At 39.6% G+C, this 16,564-nt stretch overlaps 2 protein-coding genes across 2 annotated transcripts; one reads left to right on the top strand and one right to left on the bottom strand.

The window, feature by feature from the left end:
* Window positions 1-1,728: 1,728 nt before the first annotated feature.
* LOC126404842 (T-cell surface glycoprotein CD3 epsilon chain-like) lies at window positions 1,729-8,588 on the top strand. The gene is made up of 5 exons (XM_050068201.1): window positions 1,729-1,974; window positions 2,554-2,766; window positions 2,864-3,007; window positions 3,246-3,298; window positions 5,470-8,588. The coding sequence occupies exons 1-5, from the start codon at window positions 1,911-1,913 to the stop codon at window positions 5,530-5,532; spliced, it is 537 nt and encodes a 178-aa protein (XP_049924158.1). The 5' UTR covers window positions 1,729-1,910; the 3' UTR covers window positions 5,533-8,588.
* A 5,715-nt stretch (window positions 8,589-14,303) lies between these two features.
* On the bottom strand, window positions 14,304-16,323 carry LOC126405410 (T-cell surface glycoprotein CD3 delta chain-like). Its single transcript, XM_050069142.1, has 7 exons — window positions 16,259-16,323; window positions 15,899-15,975; window positions 15,743-15,760; window positions 15,456-15,653; window positions 15,166-15,309; window positions 14,890-14,957; window positions 14,304-14,779 (listed from the first exon to the last, which is right to left on the bottom strand). The coding sequence occupies exons 2-7, from the start codon at window positions 15,951-15,953 to the stop codon at window positions 14,732-14,734; spliced, it is 531 nt and encodes a 176-aa protein (XP_049925099.1). The 5' UTR covers window positions 15,954-15,975; window positions 16,259-16,323; the 3' UTR covers window positions 14,304-14,731.
* Window positions 16,324-16,564: the final 241 nt, after the last annotated feature.

Raw genomic sequence — 16,564 nt, 5'->3', positions numbered from 1 at the left:
CTGTTTTGATATGAGGCCATAACCGATCCCAAGCATATGCACCTTTCTCCTGATCGCCATTTATCCTACTGAGCATACATTCATAGGATGCTATTTCCATCATTGCATTAACCCATTCTTTTGTCTTTCAGTGTCTTAGAATAATTCGACAGACAGACAGAAAATGCACACTTGGATACGTTTGGTATTTGCAACGGATCCCCCAGTAAACACAGCTTTGGACTTTTTTCATTTCTGAACCAACTAACAACTTAAAATTTCTAATACTCTAATCCAAAGTGGTCTGACAAAACTACATCCCCATATACAGCGCAGGAAAGTTCCTATTTCAGTTTTACATTTCCAACAGCTATTGTTATTTAACCACTTTATTCTGCAGAGTCGTAACAGTGTATGATGATATTTATGCAGTACATTATATTGTGTGAGCTTCCCCCTGGCTTCGTTCACATACAAATGCAATATAGAGATGATTAGTGCATTTACCAAACTGATACAGACACCATCCTCTTTTAGAATAAACATAGCCTATATATATATAGATAAGGAATAAAAACACAATAGATCAGAGGTTCGATCCCCGGCTCCTCCAGTCCGCATACCAAAGTATCCTTGAGGAAGATAATGAACCCCAAATTGCTCCCAATGGCTGTTCCATCAGTGTGGAAGTGTGCCAAAATCTGAGTAGCATGTGGCACCTTGTATGGTAGCCTCGGCCACCAGTGTATGAATGTGTGTGTGAATGGGTGAATGTGACTCATGGTGCAAAAAGCGCTTTGAGAAGTCGGATGACTAGAAAGGTGCTATACAAGTGCAGGTCTATAGTATACCATTTACCAACCCACCCGAACTAGACACCAAAAACAAAATGGAAGGATCCTACATTATATTGTTACATACGTATAATTGTTATAAACATTATAATCTGCAAATGGCAAAGTTTTACTCTAAAACTACAAAAGGGAGACACAAGAATTATTACCAGACCAGATCATAAAGTCATAACGTTCTGATACACATTAAATAAAACACATTGACTTCCATTAAATATTCACAATATGTTTTCAAAGTGATGGAGCATTATGAAATCTTATTGTTGTAGTTGTTGTTGTTGTTGTTGTGATGACTTGTTGCTGAAGCTGTTGTGAATATGTTCTATTTTGTAATTGTATTTTTTTATATAATAGTGTCTTTAAGCAGAGAAATTATTCTCTTATTCCTGCCCAGGGACTCTGGTTCAGCTAAGTAGCTGTGCACTGTCCTTGTTAAATAAATAAAATAAAGAAATAAATAAAAGTTTATACTCATGATTGTGAGTTTTACCTTAATAAATCAGCGTCAACATTCATATTTATAACTGTAATATGATGTTTTCAGCACTAGCATCTAGGTAGATCAGGCAAATCCTATTGAGATCTCATTTTTTAGTGAGACGTGAGCACATAGAGAAAATTCAAGATATTTGAATATAAAAATATGCAAAATATATAATTAAAATATACATTAAAGCATTTATAATGAAAATATAGGTAATTATTACTCAGCACAGCTTCTCTCTGCGTTTCTGATCAGGAGTAAATAAAGGAGCATCTTTACACAACACAGTCATTTAGTTCGACTTCATTTTGAGGTTTAACTGTGAATTCATCTTGAAAAAAACACTTCCTGTGGGGCGCAGCTTGTGTGTGTGTGCGTGTGCATGTGTGTGTTAGTAGGCAGAGAAAAAGTCAGAGGGAGAACCATTGAGTCTGTTTCTTTCAATCCTCTTGTTTCGTTGAACAGGCAGCTTGATTATAATTTTATTTTTTTAACATCTTGCAGTGGATACATTCACAAATCTGAGCAACAGAGTAAAAAGCTTTACGGAAAACAAGACAAAAAACAAAGGTCATCTCAAGAAAATCAACAGCATGGGTGTCCGGGCCACACTCGCCGTCCTCCTGCTGTTCATAGCCACCGTCGAAGCAGATGACGGTAAATATCAGTTCTTTATTCTGTTGTATTTTATCTTACTTCATATTTTAAAGTCAGAAAGTTTCAGTAGATTGGTCTGACTGAAGATGTGGCATTTCAGAGCACCTTCTCCAATTTCCTGTATTTCATTTCTGCACCTTCACTGCTCTGACTACTGTGTTGAAAAGTTATCTGTATGTTTCACCTCACTGGATTCTGTACTTCTTTTATTCTGATGTTTTGATAAACTTTAGTCTGTTTTGTAGTGTAGTATGCCAAATAGTTGCCTAAAAATGTTGGCTATATGGGTATGGATACATTTCATTTTGACATCTAGTCATATTTTTGTTATTTATTGAGGACTCTTGTTGAAAATATTTCTCTGTATGTGAGACATTACTATGATGTAATGCACCTTAACACAGGGAAAAAACATCAGAGTCTAATGTGCATAAGACGAGCTGAGTCTTGGAAACCCACCTCGGCTCTTTGATCGTCCCCATTTGTCTCTGAAATTTAATGTGGATGAAGGGTCCTGATGAAATGAAAAACTGAAGTAAGTACACTGAAGTAACTTGATACCTGTCTGCGTGTTTTAAGGAAAAGGAGGGGTAGAATTCTGGAGAGAAGAATTCACAATGACCTGTCCACAAGCCGGGACTTGGTACAATAAAAAAGGAGAATTGCCGAAAACTGGGGAAAATGAGAAAGAAGAAAAGTATAAACTCACATATGATGGCAAAAACAGAGGCTCATTCTACTGTGAATATGATGATGACAAAACAAAATATTATTTCTACGTGAAAGGAAAGGGTGAGTACAAAACTGTAAGATTCCTCATGATGTGCAGTCTGTGTTTTTTGTCCTTACTGAGCTTTCACTTGTTCAACTGCTGATCTTTGTCCTCTAGCATGTAAAAACTGTTTCGAGCTGGACACATGGTTGTTTGGGCTGGCCATTGTTGTGGACGTGTTGGGGACGGCCGGTTTGATGATCTTTATCTTCAGTTGCACCAAGAAGAAAAGCTCAGCTCAACCTTCTCACACTTCCAAAGGTGAGAATGCACTCAAGCAGCTCACAAAGAACGCAGCGTTACGCTACTTCACACACTGCTTGGTTGAGTTAAAGGTTATCTAACGTCACTCGGACCAAAGCACTTATCATGCATCCTTTAGCACTGACACATGCTGGTTTTTCAGTGAGACCTACAGTACATCCAGTTGATAAAAAGAAATGCTGATGCAACTCAACAAATGACTGGTGACACATGTTTCTGTGTTATCGTCTTCTAGCACCTGCTCGTTCAGGAGGCCGGGGTCCACCTGTCCCAAATCCTGACTATGAGGTAGGTATTGTATGTGAGCTCCATTTTCAGATGCGTTTTACTTTTGCATTTGTTGCATTCAGCTGATTGTTTTCTCCTGTTTGAGTCCAAATGAGCGCAGCAGTAATCTTCAGTCATGTTTCAGCCAGATATTGTAAATAGCGCAAACACAAAATGAAAAACGTGTTTGTAAAAGAATCATAGAAATCAAATTAAAGCTTTGATTAGCAATTTCACCAATTCATTTTTAAAACCTCAAAGGAGTGGTTAGACATTAAGAAATATACCGATTCGCTCTTTGGGCCTTTTTGTATTTCAAAGTCTGAGCCAAGGTTTGGATTTTTATTGCATTGTGTACATTTGATCCGGTTAGTTTAGGCTTTACATTGCAATAATGCAAGCAAACTAAAGAGCTATACATGACGTACCTGCGTCTCCCTGTACTTCACAGTGATTGGTTTGTAGACGGACTCTCCCGTCCTCTTGTATCCCTTCTCTCTCATCCTCTCGGAGAATAAATATTGAGTTTCCTTAAATGCCTAAATTCCTAATGTCAGTGAAACATCTGGTGGCTCTTTTTGTTTTGTTGCATTGTTTTTCCTTAGAACTTGCTGTGATTGGTCCGAACCATCCAAATAAAACGTTGGCAGATGCTATTAGCACCCTGGTGTCCGTGACCAACAATGCACCCAATTACACTTGGGTATATATATTTCTGGGCCTCCTGGCAACTTGGAGTTATGATGTTAAAATAAACGGGTCTACTGCACTGTAAACAGCATGCGTTCTGCAGTTTTGTACATCCTAAAAACTAAAAATAATGAGTCAGCTAAATCTAAAATTGATAAGCTAAGACCCACACAAGATTCAAACCTCAGTGCCTCACCCATTCATCCATCAATTCTTCCTCCATACACGGACTTTACTGCTATTTATACTCTATATATACATCACCTGTCTTTCTCACAGTAGATTATCAGTGTTTTCTCATAAAGCTACGACTTTAACCTCGGAGAATTTCCAAGATTAGCTAGTTTTAAGTCTAACCATGATCTCTGTGTCCTAACCGTAACTGCCTTCAACCTGGAGACAACGACGTGATGAGAACCAGCTAATCACAGCGCACAGTGGGATGCGTAATAACCGGTCGTACGGATGGGTGTAAATAACGGAATAGATGTGACACTCTGTAAACATTTTCACAGTAGAAATGAACCGAACCTGACTGAGACCACCTCTTTCTAATGGACCAAGGTTTGGCTTTTTAGTCCATAATGCAGGAGGGTTTCACACCTATAATTTTGGTTTGGATCAATCAGAAAAGTCCCAAAGTCCAAACCAAACAAAGCAGGGGTGAAAGGGCCTTTAGATCGGTACCACAGATAGGCTGTGGATGGTTAGCATAGGTCATCAAGAGTGGGAGAAGGGAGACAGCTAGCCTTGCTCAGCCTGCCTACACCGAAAGCTCAATAACCAACACGACATAAATATAACTTGTTTAATCTGTAGAAACATCAAAGTTTAAAAATGACTCCAGGAAGTCACTTTGCTCGGCCGAGAAACAATCAAGCATGTAATCCCTCATAAAATCTAAAATCTTCTCATTTCACGTGCAGCAAAAGAAGCAAACTTCCTCAAAACTGTCCTTTTAAGTAAAACAAAACTATTTCATTTTCAAAGTGAATGTACTAAACATAATTGAGAGTAAAACCCCAACACACTAATCCATGTAAAAGCAAGATGGTAGCCACCTCTGCCAAGTCAGTCTGCAGTGGATCCCAACACAAAAGTGGACAAAACCTGATCACATTTTATGGTTGAAACTTGTTTATGATTGATAACGTTTGTAGTTTGATATGGCAACAAATTTGACCAATTGTAGTGACAGTAACAAGCTAAGATGCTGTTAATTAGGAAGTACTCGTTTGAAGACATTGGGACTTTATTTTTCGCCTCGTTTGAGAACATTGGGACTGAAATATCATTCATGATGTTTTGTTTTTTGTAAGTATTGGGTCTCACTGATCCCAAAAAGTTAGGAGAAATAAAAAACGCACGCTAACCAAATGTTTGGGTCTCAGGAAGTTTGTGTGCATTGTGATCTAACCTTCTCAAAAACAAAACATTTCACACATCTTAGAAATCTTGTGATTCTGTGACTCTAACGCTGTTTATGTTGTGTGTGTTGACAGACACTGAACATGCAAAATCGCGCCCAGGATCATTACTCCTTCTTGAACAGGACAGGACAGTGACAAGCCACCTGACATGAACATCAGTCATGCTCCAGGTCGCATGCAAACACTGGCTTTTGCTCTCTTGGATTTAAAGGGTTGCTTAACCCAAATGGCATCGAAAAAAGAACTCAGTTACCCCTGGTATTACTTAGCCAGGTAGTGTCGTTTTCATTTGTCCAGGTCGTCTGCCACCGCTGTGATTCATTACAGGTAATGGCATTTAGTTAATAGAAGCAGTACAGCAAAGGGTTAACCTGTCTCTGCGAGGACAAAAAACATTGGGAACTGCTTTAGACTGTTTTAGATTTAATCTTTTAATAGTGTGAGTACTACAAACAAATTCTCATCCATGTCAGTGGTGTGGAGGCAGAAATCTCGGAGACAGATATCTGGACAAATAAATGCAAAACTATCTGCATGGCTAGATACCATGAGAGGTTAAAGGAATACTTCACCCACAAAATGACCATTTGCATATCAGTTATAGTCGCTGCATGTTACCTTGAAGTGGTTGAGAAAACATTGTTTTTCTTGCATGCCTCCGAGGTGAGCGGAGAATCCACAACTTTGAACATTCTTCATGAATTGAGGTAAATGGGGACCTGGTTTCACAACAGCAAGACTATATCGCACAAGGGTCCATGTCATTGGTTCAACAGCCCATTGGTTCGACATCCCATTAGTCGGACTGTCCGCGGTTGCGGCGGGCGTATGGTGCACCGCGACCGGCTTGAGGTGGAGCAGGCTCACAGCTTATGTGTTTGTCACTTTCCTTTTCATTTTAACCCACACCATGATCTTTTCCTGACCCTAACCAAGTGGTTTTTGTGCCTAAACCTAACCAGACCTTAACCACAGGGCATCATGATGATTTCGGAACGGACTTCGGAACAATGAGTTTAATATGGTCGGAACAATGGGATGTCGAACCAATGGGCTGTCGAACCAATGGGCAGTTCCCATCGCACAACTGGTGCAGTAGAATCAAGCGGCAACCTCCGAGGCTAAAAAAAATGAAGCCATCGCTTAAGCGCCAACAACTGCAGTTCCTTAAATGGCCACTTGAGGCTGGCTCCAGAAGCCAGTCAATCGTCATAGACACCAATGTTAAAATGCCCGACTTCACAGCAGAAAAACATGTTTACAGCCTCGTACTAAAATATGTTTTAGTCTCTAAAGCAAATTTCCCCTGTTCATGACAACTGTACAGGGGGTGAACTTTTATATAACTCACCCGTTAAATTTTATTAAGGCTTAAAGTTACCCATTATTAAAGATAGGTAACTTTGACACATTGTCCTCTTGTCCAAATATGGTCACATCTAGCTGCAAAAAGCCAAGATGTGGATGGCTGAAATGCCGAACTTGAGGCTTCAAAACCAATGGGTGACATCACGTTAGCTAGGTCCATTAATTTATTGAGTATAATCCAAGTCTCATTTATCTAGTCGATGCTCAGTATTTCCCAAACACATGCATTTTCAATAAATGCATGTGTTTCAACTCTGCTCAAGCGTAGCTCATATACATGGTATCCTCAGACATGCTCAGGGCGTGCTACTCATTGGTGGAAGTGTTTCATATTGATTTACATTTTAGCATAAATGTGTAAATGCGTTTGGGAAGTACTGAGCATACGACTGGATAAATGAGACTTGGATAATACTGCACACAAGTCGTGTGAGAGTATGAAACTGATGTTTTGATAGTTAGCTGATGTTAAACGTGGTCGCCAATGACTTTAATCACGAAGAATGTTCACACTTTTTGGATTCTTGGTTCACCATGGAGGAATACAAGAAAAACAATGTTGTCTTCACAAATTCAACATAACACAGGGTGAGTAGTTGTTAAACAAATGCTAATTTTGCAGATGAAGTATCCTTTTGAGTGAGAAAACATGGGGGCAGTTTAATAAACATAATGTACATACAATGTCCTTTTTTGTTGTCGTGGTGTTACTTATGTTTTAGTGCTGAGGTCATAGTTAGTATAATTCTTTTTTTTATAAATATTTTTTAAATAATCTGCTCCTCTCATGTGTGTTAATAAGAGAAACATTTCTCAGTATAATGCAGTCTAGTACAACAGCACAGGACTCGAGGCACATGACTTGACTCAAGTGGCAAATTTGAGGACTTGAGACTTGCTTTGCTGGCACTGATGAAAGACTTTGGTGTGCATGACTTGAGACAGATGACTTGAAAGGACTTGACTTTTTTTATTTAATATTTGTATTTTTCTAGACATTTGGAAGTTACATTTTGTGTTTAAAATATGATGACGCACATGTCGCAGCGGGAGATGAAAATGTATTTTCTTTAGTTCAATGACTGGCTCATAGTTCCAGCTGTACTTGTATATTTTTATAAGTTTCGAGTGCAAAATCCTAATTTGTAAAGTAACTAGAAACTAAAGCTGTCAGATAAATGTAGTGGAGTAGAGGTAGGCGATGTTACGAGAAGAAAAGACTCAGATTTGCACTTGCAGTACCTGAGTAAATGTATTTAGTTACATTCCACCACTGGGTGCAGCTTATAGTGAATATGACTTGACTTGTGACTTGCTTGACCTGACCAATGACTTGACTTGACTTGCTTAATTTTCACCACAGTGACTCAGGACTTGCTTGAGACTCTGCCTCTAACTATGGCCTTACTAATGACCATGAATAAATTTATGCAGCTGCTGTATTGGGTCACAGCAGATTGTATAGGTGTATAGGTGTTTTTTTTGGTGGTGTACTGACCCTTTATATAAAAGAGAATCATCTAATTTACAGTCATGTATAAAAATCATATTGTCATTTGAAATAGAGAGATACCGGTCTACCTGTTTTCTGTACATATATGTCGATGTTATTGTTAGTTCTGACCTTGTTAGAAGAGCAGCTGTTTGTCAGATGTGTAAAATGTTACCACACAAGCTTATTTTGTTCATCGCATCAACTCGCTTCCTGTCCATTTTTATTTTATTTTTTTTTTTTTGCTTTTTCATTTTAATCTGCAGCGCTCATCTTCTTGTTACTGTATTGGACAAGCGTGTCACTAATGAATAAACCACAGTCAACTCTGTTCTTGTTTTTTTCTCTGCTCATGGTCGGAAACAACACCGAGGGGTTTCTATCTACAGATGTATCCGTGTTAGATTCATGAAGTGGCCCCGAAGCCGCAGCTCACATCCGTAGCACACCCACAAGCACATGATCACCATCAATATGTCTTCATCGCTAGAGTCTCTCTTGTGTTAGTGACATGCCATGCTGCTGTTGGAAACATTTGACATATATCTGAAATATATGCATAAATGAAAATGGATTTCATACTCATAGTGCACACAGTGGAAATGTTGGGTCATGTTTTTTGCGTTTTGTTTTTCCCAGCAGTGACAGGGCACATCTTTAACGGTGGAAACGAAAGCTGGAAACATGACATAATATTTCTTCTTCGTGCAAATAACTAATGATTGATAAGTCTATCATATTGCGAGCAGCTCCAAGGTGTAGTGTTTAATGGAAGCACTCCCACACTTACTGCTACAGTTATCTTCATCGCACATCAGCTGTGTGTTTGTGTGAGAGAGAAACAAAGAAGTAGAGGGGAAGAGGAGGGGGGGGGTTGTATACAGTGTGCTCCTCTATCTGACTGTCTTAAGTCAAACTGTTCCCACACACAGGCCTACATCTGTTCGCTTAAGATCATGCACGAACGTACACATTTACGTTGTGCGAGGGCACACACACAAGCGTGTAGCGAGTACTTGAAAGTGTGTGCACATGCACTGAGTCAGAAGTTGCTTGTGTGTGTGTGTGTGTGTGTGTGTGTGTGGGTCGTGTTTCAGGGTTGTGTTTCTGAGCCGAGCTGTCTAAGCTTCGTTGTTTGATCTCTCTTCTCTTCCTCAGGTAGAAAACTGCAGTTTGTAGCTCTGTCCCCGACACGTCAAGAAGACTCTGAGCAGTGATCAAAGAATTTAAGTTATAAGATTATCTGACATGGAGGGGGGCGCTTCCTCTTCCTCTCAGATAGCTTCTCTCCTCCTCTTCTTTGTTACTATTTTAACCTTTCCGTCTTTTTTTGTTACCTTCCTCTCTGCTCATCTTCACAGTTGTTGTGTAATTCTATCTGTCGCTGCTATCTCTGTGTCTCTCTATATTCTCGTCTGTTTCGTATATTTGGTGCAACAGACTGAAATAGACCTCCGAAAGACTCTCATCTTCATGAGATAGTAATGACAGACTGCAGCAATAACAAGTAGTGGAGGAAGTATTCAGTACAAGTACTAATACGATAATGTAAAAATACTCATACCCTGAATTTAAGCTTGTGCAGTGTGTAAGATTTAGTGGCGTCTCGCAGTGGGGACTGCAGATTGCAACCAGTTTAAACGTCTCCTGGTTAGAATTCCTTCATCGTTCAATGTTCAGGAGGTTTTTACCGGGAGCCGAATTATCTGCAGAGGTCTCTTCCTCTCCAACACAAACAGACCAGCTGATTTAAACCAGTGAAGTGACTGAATAAAGCAGTTTCAAGGTTCAAATCAGTGTTTTTCCAATGATATTTGGTTTCTCGAAGATGGGTTGCTTGCTCAGTACCTGCCAACTTGTGACTCACCTTTTCCTCTGAAAACTGAAGCCAGACATTCAGGAGGTTTTTAACATGAGTCAAATAATCTGCAGAGGTCTCATCCTTTCCAAAACAAACAGGCCCAGTGATTTAAACCTGTAAAAACACTGAATAACTAATAATAATCTTCATTTATAAAGCCCTTTTCAAAACAAAGTGCTTTACGGGAACTGCCCATTGGTTCGACAGCCCATTGGTTCGACATCCCATTGTTCCGACCATATTAAACTCATTGTTCCGAAGTCTGTTCCGAAATCATCATGATGCCCTGTGGTTAAGGTCTGGTTAGGTTTAGGCACAAAAACCACTTGGTTAGGGTTAGAAAAAGATCATGGTGTGGGTTAAAATGAAAAAGAAAGTGACAAACACATAAGCCGTGAGCCTGCTCCGCCTCAAGCCGGTCGCGGCGCACCGTACGCCCGCCGCGAGCCATTCAGCACCGCGGATGGTCGGACTAATGGGATGTCAAACCAGTGGGCTGTCGAAGCAATGACATGGACCCAGTGCTTTACCTGTCAATAATTAAAACAGACAAGACATGAAAACAACTTTAAAAAGAACTGATAAAACCACTTTAGTGTATAATTTCTATTGTCTATTTCACAAATAGAAGGAAACATTGACGCAGATGGGTTTGCCTTCTTGAAGGCATATAGCAGATGACAGCGTTTGTATTTCAATGTGTTTTCTTCGAACACAGGCGGATTTCTGAAGGAGCAAGTTGAATCACTCACAAGCAGTGGTGGCTGCTGGTCTTTCAAACAGCGGAAGCTCACTTTAAGTTTACATCATAAAATGTGTCATATTGTAGCGAGGCAGTAACTTATAAAAGGAACATTTAATTGAAGCCGTTTTTCAACCACATTCATGCCACAGAACCACAGCAACACACACCTCAAAGATTTTCAGAAGGGTAAAAATGAGCTATATGGCTTATGGAAATAAGGAACTCTGGACGGCACTCTGTCAGAAGACTCCACTCATGCATACACCGAGCGTCCTCTCCTGCCTACTGCTCCATGGTGGTAAACGCATCCTAGCGCACGTTTAATGCAATGTAAATTCTTATTTTAATGTAAATTCAATAGTGCATATTTGACCATTTCTTCTATTAAATTTTAGGGCAAGTTCAGCCTCCCTTGTTGTCTCAGAGCAATCGCCCCTGCTCACAAGGACACGTTCTCTGCTCTAGAGAGCAGGCCCTCAAACCACTCTCTCTGCGGGTCCCCCTATGCCATGGGCCCCAGTTCAACCGCATGCCTGCACTATCCATATTTACGCCCTTGTCAATCTGGTCTCATTCTCAATCATCAGTCGTTGAAATCCAGTGCTTGGGCAGTGACTTCCAGCGTCAGACACCAATGAAAAAAGCCATCTTTTTTTTGTGTGTGTGTGACCAAATTTTTTATTGTTTTTTTCTTTTTGTTTTCATCATGGAGGAAATACCACAACTGAAAAATACAGTATTGACAATAAATGCCATATCTACATCTGTACTTGAAGGTATCCACAAATACATTAAGCATATAGCGTATTTACGTAAATTAGATGAATAGCAATACAAAAATAAATTTGAGCGATACTCAAAATGTTTATATACCTTCACTTATCCTCCTATAATCCAAACAATAGCTTAAACCCTACTCTTTACACCCACCCAACCCCCCACCCACCCCCCATGGCCTGAGTTATAAATCATTTGAAATCATTTGAAATCACTATCATCACTATCATCATTGAAATCACTAACCCTAACCCTAATCATAACATTAAAAAAAAACTTTTAAATTAGATCTTATGGCTAAGTTACTAACTATAAATCAAAATTTCATAGTAAGTGATAAAAATCGAGATCATTAGATAAACTAATCAAAACAAAATACAAGAATAAGTATCTACATACACACACACACACGCCTATACATGAATCCATATATCTATATATCTACAAATACAGATACATACATGCATATACACATTCATAATAAATAAAATAAAATAAATAAAGTAAAATGAAGAAAAACTCACCCTTATATTTTACACTGATTTAAATGTGTGTTTTAAAACCAGCCCTCAATGGAACGAAGATTCTGGTCTCAAACTGAGTAACTTGTTCATCAAGATTCAATGTATAATCCAAGTGAGCCAATCTTTTCACGTCGGCATTATATGCGGCCAGTCATCGTTACAGTTTATTGGCGGAAGATTATAAAGCCAAACCCTGTTCTTTTTTACCTAAAGCCAACCATGTGCTTTAGTTGTCAAAAAAAAAGGTCAATTTGCATTGTTGTACTGACGTTGTGCTTTTATTTTGAAAGAGACTGTATGTAAACAGTAAATTTACTGTGAAAACGGAAGTGTATTTTGAAAGAAAACAACGTATGTAACAAGCAGAAGATGACACAGCATCACAGAATGTCAACAACCAACACAACCAGGGTAATTTTCACATTAGCCCCTTTTACACTGCCAGATTTTCGGCGAATGTTGGGCCGTTTTGCCGGCAAGCTGCGAGCGTTTAGACACACAGAGCCGGATTGGCGAGTTGATCTGTGGTGCCCAATTTTCCGCCTCGTAGGGTAGACATACTGGCGGAACCTTTTTGGTTTAAAAAGAACGAGGCGCCCTTCCGCAACGGGAGGGACTGTTGATGACTTGTGGGAGGAGCTGTTGATGACACCGCATGTCCGAGCCACTGGCGGTGGATAAACAGGAAACAGCTGATAGCAGGAATTAGCAGCTAGTAGCAAGAGGGAAACACAAACCTGACAGACACTCGGGAGACAAAGAATTTTGCGCCCTCCTTGCCCTCACAAACGAAGAGGCCATTAACCATCAAATGACGGGAACGGTGAAGAACGGGCCAACTTAGGAGAGAATCGCTGAAGGACTGACCAGCCGCGGCTTCGTCACTGTTCACGTCACATGCTGAGCTACACGTTTTGTTACTTGCTCACGCCCCCCATTACCCCGAAAAAGGCGCATTCTGTATGAACAAAAGTAGGTAGGCGGCATTTTGCTGCACTCCCCGATTTTGTTTTTATACTGCCAATGCTGAAAAAAGACTGATTGGGCTTTCCTGCAAATTTGCACAATTCCTATTTAATTTAATTTAATTTAATTTAATTCCTATTGTAGGTCCATGACCAAACGTTGATATGTGACGAGGTCGGAGTGAGAATGTGTTGCCTCTGTATTGCACTTTTTTTTTCATTTGTTTAGTTCTGAAAAATAAAAGACACATTTTTGTTCTCACCCACTGCCCGCCCACGTATAGCTCGTTTTATCCCATGCCCGTACCTGTGAATTTATATATATGTACATATTTTTACCCAATACACAGGTTTTTGCAGGTTACTAGTCGGGTACTCACAGGTAAACCGACGCGGTGCAGGACTCTGCGGTGGTTACTGGTGATAAGAGAGAGTGCAGATAGGTCTGTGAATAGTGAACAGTGAGGCTGATATGAGACGCTGGATTAGATGCACGCCACAATCCAGGGAGTAAATGGCGATATGGAGAGGTAATTACGGAGTCTAAAAACATTGAATGGCTATTGCCAAAAAAGTAGCAATCATAAAGGTATCAAAACCTGGGTTTGATGTCATGGAAAAATTCCCCCTTGTGACTGATTTCTGATTATACATTACATGATTAGATTAATACTGATGAGTCAATGTGTAAGCAGCTTTTTACTGTTGTAGGTGGTCGAGGTGGAGCTAGTTTAACTGCTTACTGTTACAGTTTGGTTATTTAGTCCAGTCGTACCCAATGTACGATAGGTTTTTTTTAAAATAATTTTTTATGACTTTTCTTCTGTCTTTGTTTATTTGTTCAATACTGGACAATTAGACCTCTTCAAACAGTGAACAATTATCTAAACATTTATCTTTTGTGGAGCTGCGAACAGCTCTGTAAACATGTGACAAATGGCCCTGAGTAGACACGGCATTTTTTTTATAATGGTTTACAAACCACATGAGAGCCGTTGGTGGTGTGGTATATTTTATAAGACTAAAATCTTAATCTGAAAAGTAGTGTCAAATAAATGTGATGTAAAAAGCACAACATTAACCTTCAAAATGTATTGGGGTAGAAGTAGCAAAAAACCTAAGCACCGTATTGGAGTAAATGTACTTGATGTAGAAGCACAACAAGACAGCAAAGTTTTTATTCCTCAGCTTTTAATGTTGCATCACAATGAAGTCAGTTTTGTTGAAAGAAACATTTAATTTTTACGTCACAATATGAAATGGCTGCTGTAGCACTCCTAATTACAGTACGGGAGGAGACAAACATAGATAGTGAATTAAAATACCACAACAGAACAATACCACAACGCTAAATTACAACACACAGCAACAAGTCAACAAGTCACTCTTTATGTGAGCGGTCTTTTAACAGCGATATCTTACAGGCATGGTGAAAATAAATCATGAGAGATTTGCAGCGTAAACAGCACCATACAGAGCCACGTACATTAGAGATGAACGACACACATCACAGATAATAAACTTGTCCTTCCTGCAGATGTCTGAGGCACAAAGGACACATTGGAGAGCATGTTTTCAGAAAGAGGTCGGGGTCCAAGGCAGCTATTTTTTAAGCACATCATACGTATCCCTGTGACGTGCTTTTAGAGGCTGAGGGAGGAACGGTGGGGTGAGGAAAGAGAAAGGAGAAAGAGAAAAAAGGTCATTTATCATTTCATCTTTAAATGTGATATTTGAAATGCTGTCACATTTCATCTCACCTGGTAATTATCATCAGTGTGTCTGCTGCTGTTCATTTCATTTGGAAGAAGGTGCTTCTTGTCAGAGCCTGAGGATAGAAACAATGATCATATTAATAGCAAGAAAAAGAGTGAAGTAACAAACAGATTCTAATGTTTTTTTATTTCTAATTACTAAGTTCTATTATTGCAGTATTTGCATGTGTGTTATTTAACACTGGAACTGCCATTTTTTGTTTGTTTACCAACTACAAGCAGGAAATATCAGCTATTAATGAATAGACTTATAGATTTTACTTTTCTTTTGAGAGGTGACTGGACCGGTCCGAGCCTGAGACGCAATGAGATAGACGGCAACTCCTATCACAATGGTGGCCACCACGTCTCCCACGACTATTCCCGTTATTGAAGCCTCGTCGAGCTCTACGCAGTTGTCACAGGCTGGACACACACACACGCACACACACACACACACACACACACAAACACAAGACATACTGTACTGTTATTACAGTTTAAACGCAAGTAATGCCAATACAAAATACAAATACATGAGTGCAAGACACAAGTTTTGCTGCAGAACTTACTCCGGAATTTCACATAGATTTTTGATATTTCAGTCACATCAGCGTTGGGGTCAGAAGGCAAACACTTGTACTCCCCTGTGTTCTCATCCCTGTATTTCAACTCAGTCACTTCAACCTCATTTTCTGATTGTATTTTATATTTGTCACCACAAGACAGCTTAATCCCATCAGAGAGTTCGCTCACTTTGATCTCAGGTCCTGGGCAGGAGAAAGACAGATTTAAACATAATGTCACACATGTGGTTGGTATAAGCAGCCCAATTTAACTGTTAAAGTAGTCTTCTTACCGGCACAACTGACAGATGCTGTTGGAGACAGTCGGAAAGAAACATGAAAACATTTATGTTAATGAAACTGGTGAACAACTTGGGACTATTCAAATAATTAAACTGCACTTGTTTTGTTTTTTTTTCTTAAAACCCAGCGGATGTTGGAAGGCCTACCTGTCAGTATCCAAAGCAGCAGCAAACCGGCACGGAAAATTAATTGACATTTCATCTTGTGTTTACACCTCTGAGTCCTGCCGATGACCAAAGGAGAGATTACTGTAAGTAAATGAAAGCGTGCAACAGAAAACAGGAAGGACGCCATTTTCTGCTCGCTGTCAACCATTTTATTGTAACAAGACAACAAGAGGCATGGTGTAGGGTGTTATTTCAAGTGAAGCATTTTAGGTTATCTAAAGTCTGATTTTGGGTTTAGTTCATTTCACCAAAATAGATCATATTCTTGGTCTTTATCAAATCACACACTATCGCACAACAAAAATTGAAATACAGCAAATTTGAAACAAAAGTACCGACCTGGAGATAAAGAGCGTCTGCGTCTCTGCTGTCACACCATCCAGTCTCTGTCTGTTGAAGTGTTGCGGTCTGTTGGTTGTGTGTGTGCGCGCGTGCGTGTTAGAGAAGGAAATGAGTGTGATTGGTTCATTTTGTGTCTCAGCAGGCTTAGTTGATTTCTACATCTGTTGGGCTCTGTGTCTCTGTGACTTCCAGCAACTGACACAGGTGGAATATCCAAGTACTTGCACTTACACTTGAGTATTTCCATTTTATAACACTTAATTCTTCCTCTCCACTAGAGTTCAGAGGGACATGCTGTACTCC

Source organism: Epinephelus moara, chromosome 2, assembly GCF_006386435.1.
Source record: "Epinephelus moara isolate mb chromosome 2, YSFRI_EMoa_1.0, whole genome shotgun sequence".
Lineage (NCBI taxonomy): Eukaryota > Metazoa > Chordata > Actinopteri > Perciformes > Serranidae > Epinephelus > Epinephelus moara.
Note: the sequence above shows the minus strand (reverse complement) of the source record. Positions and strands in the feature narration are given on the sequence as shown.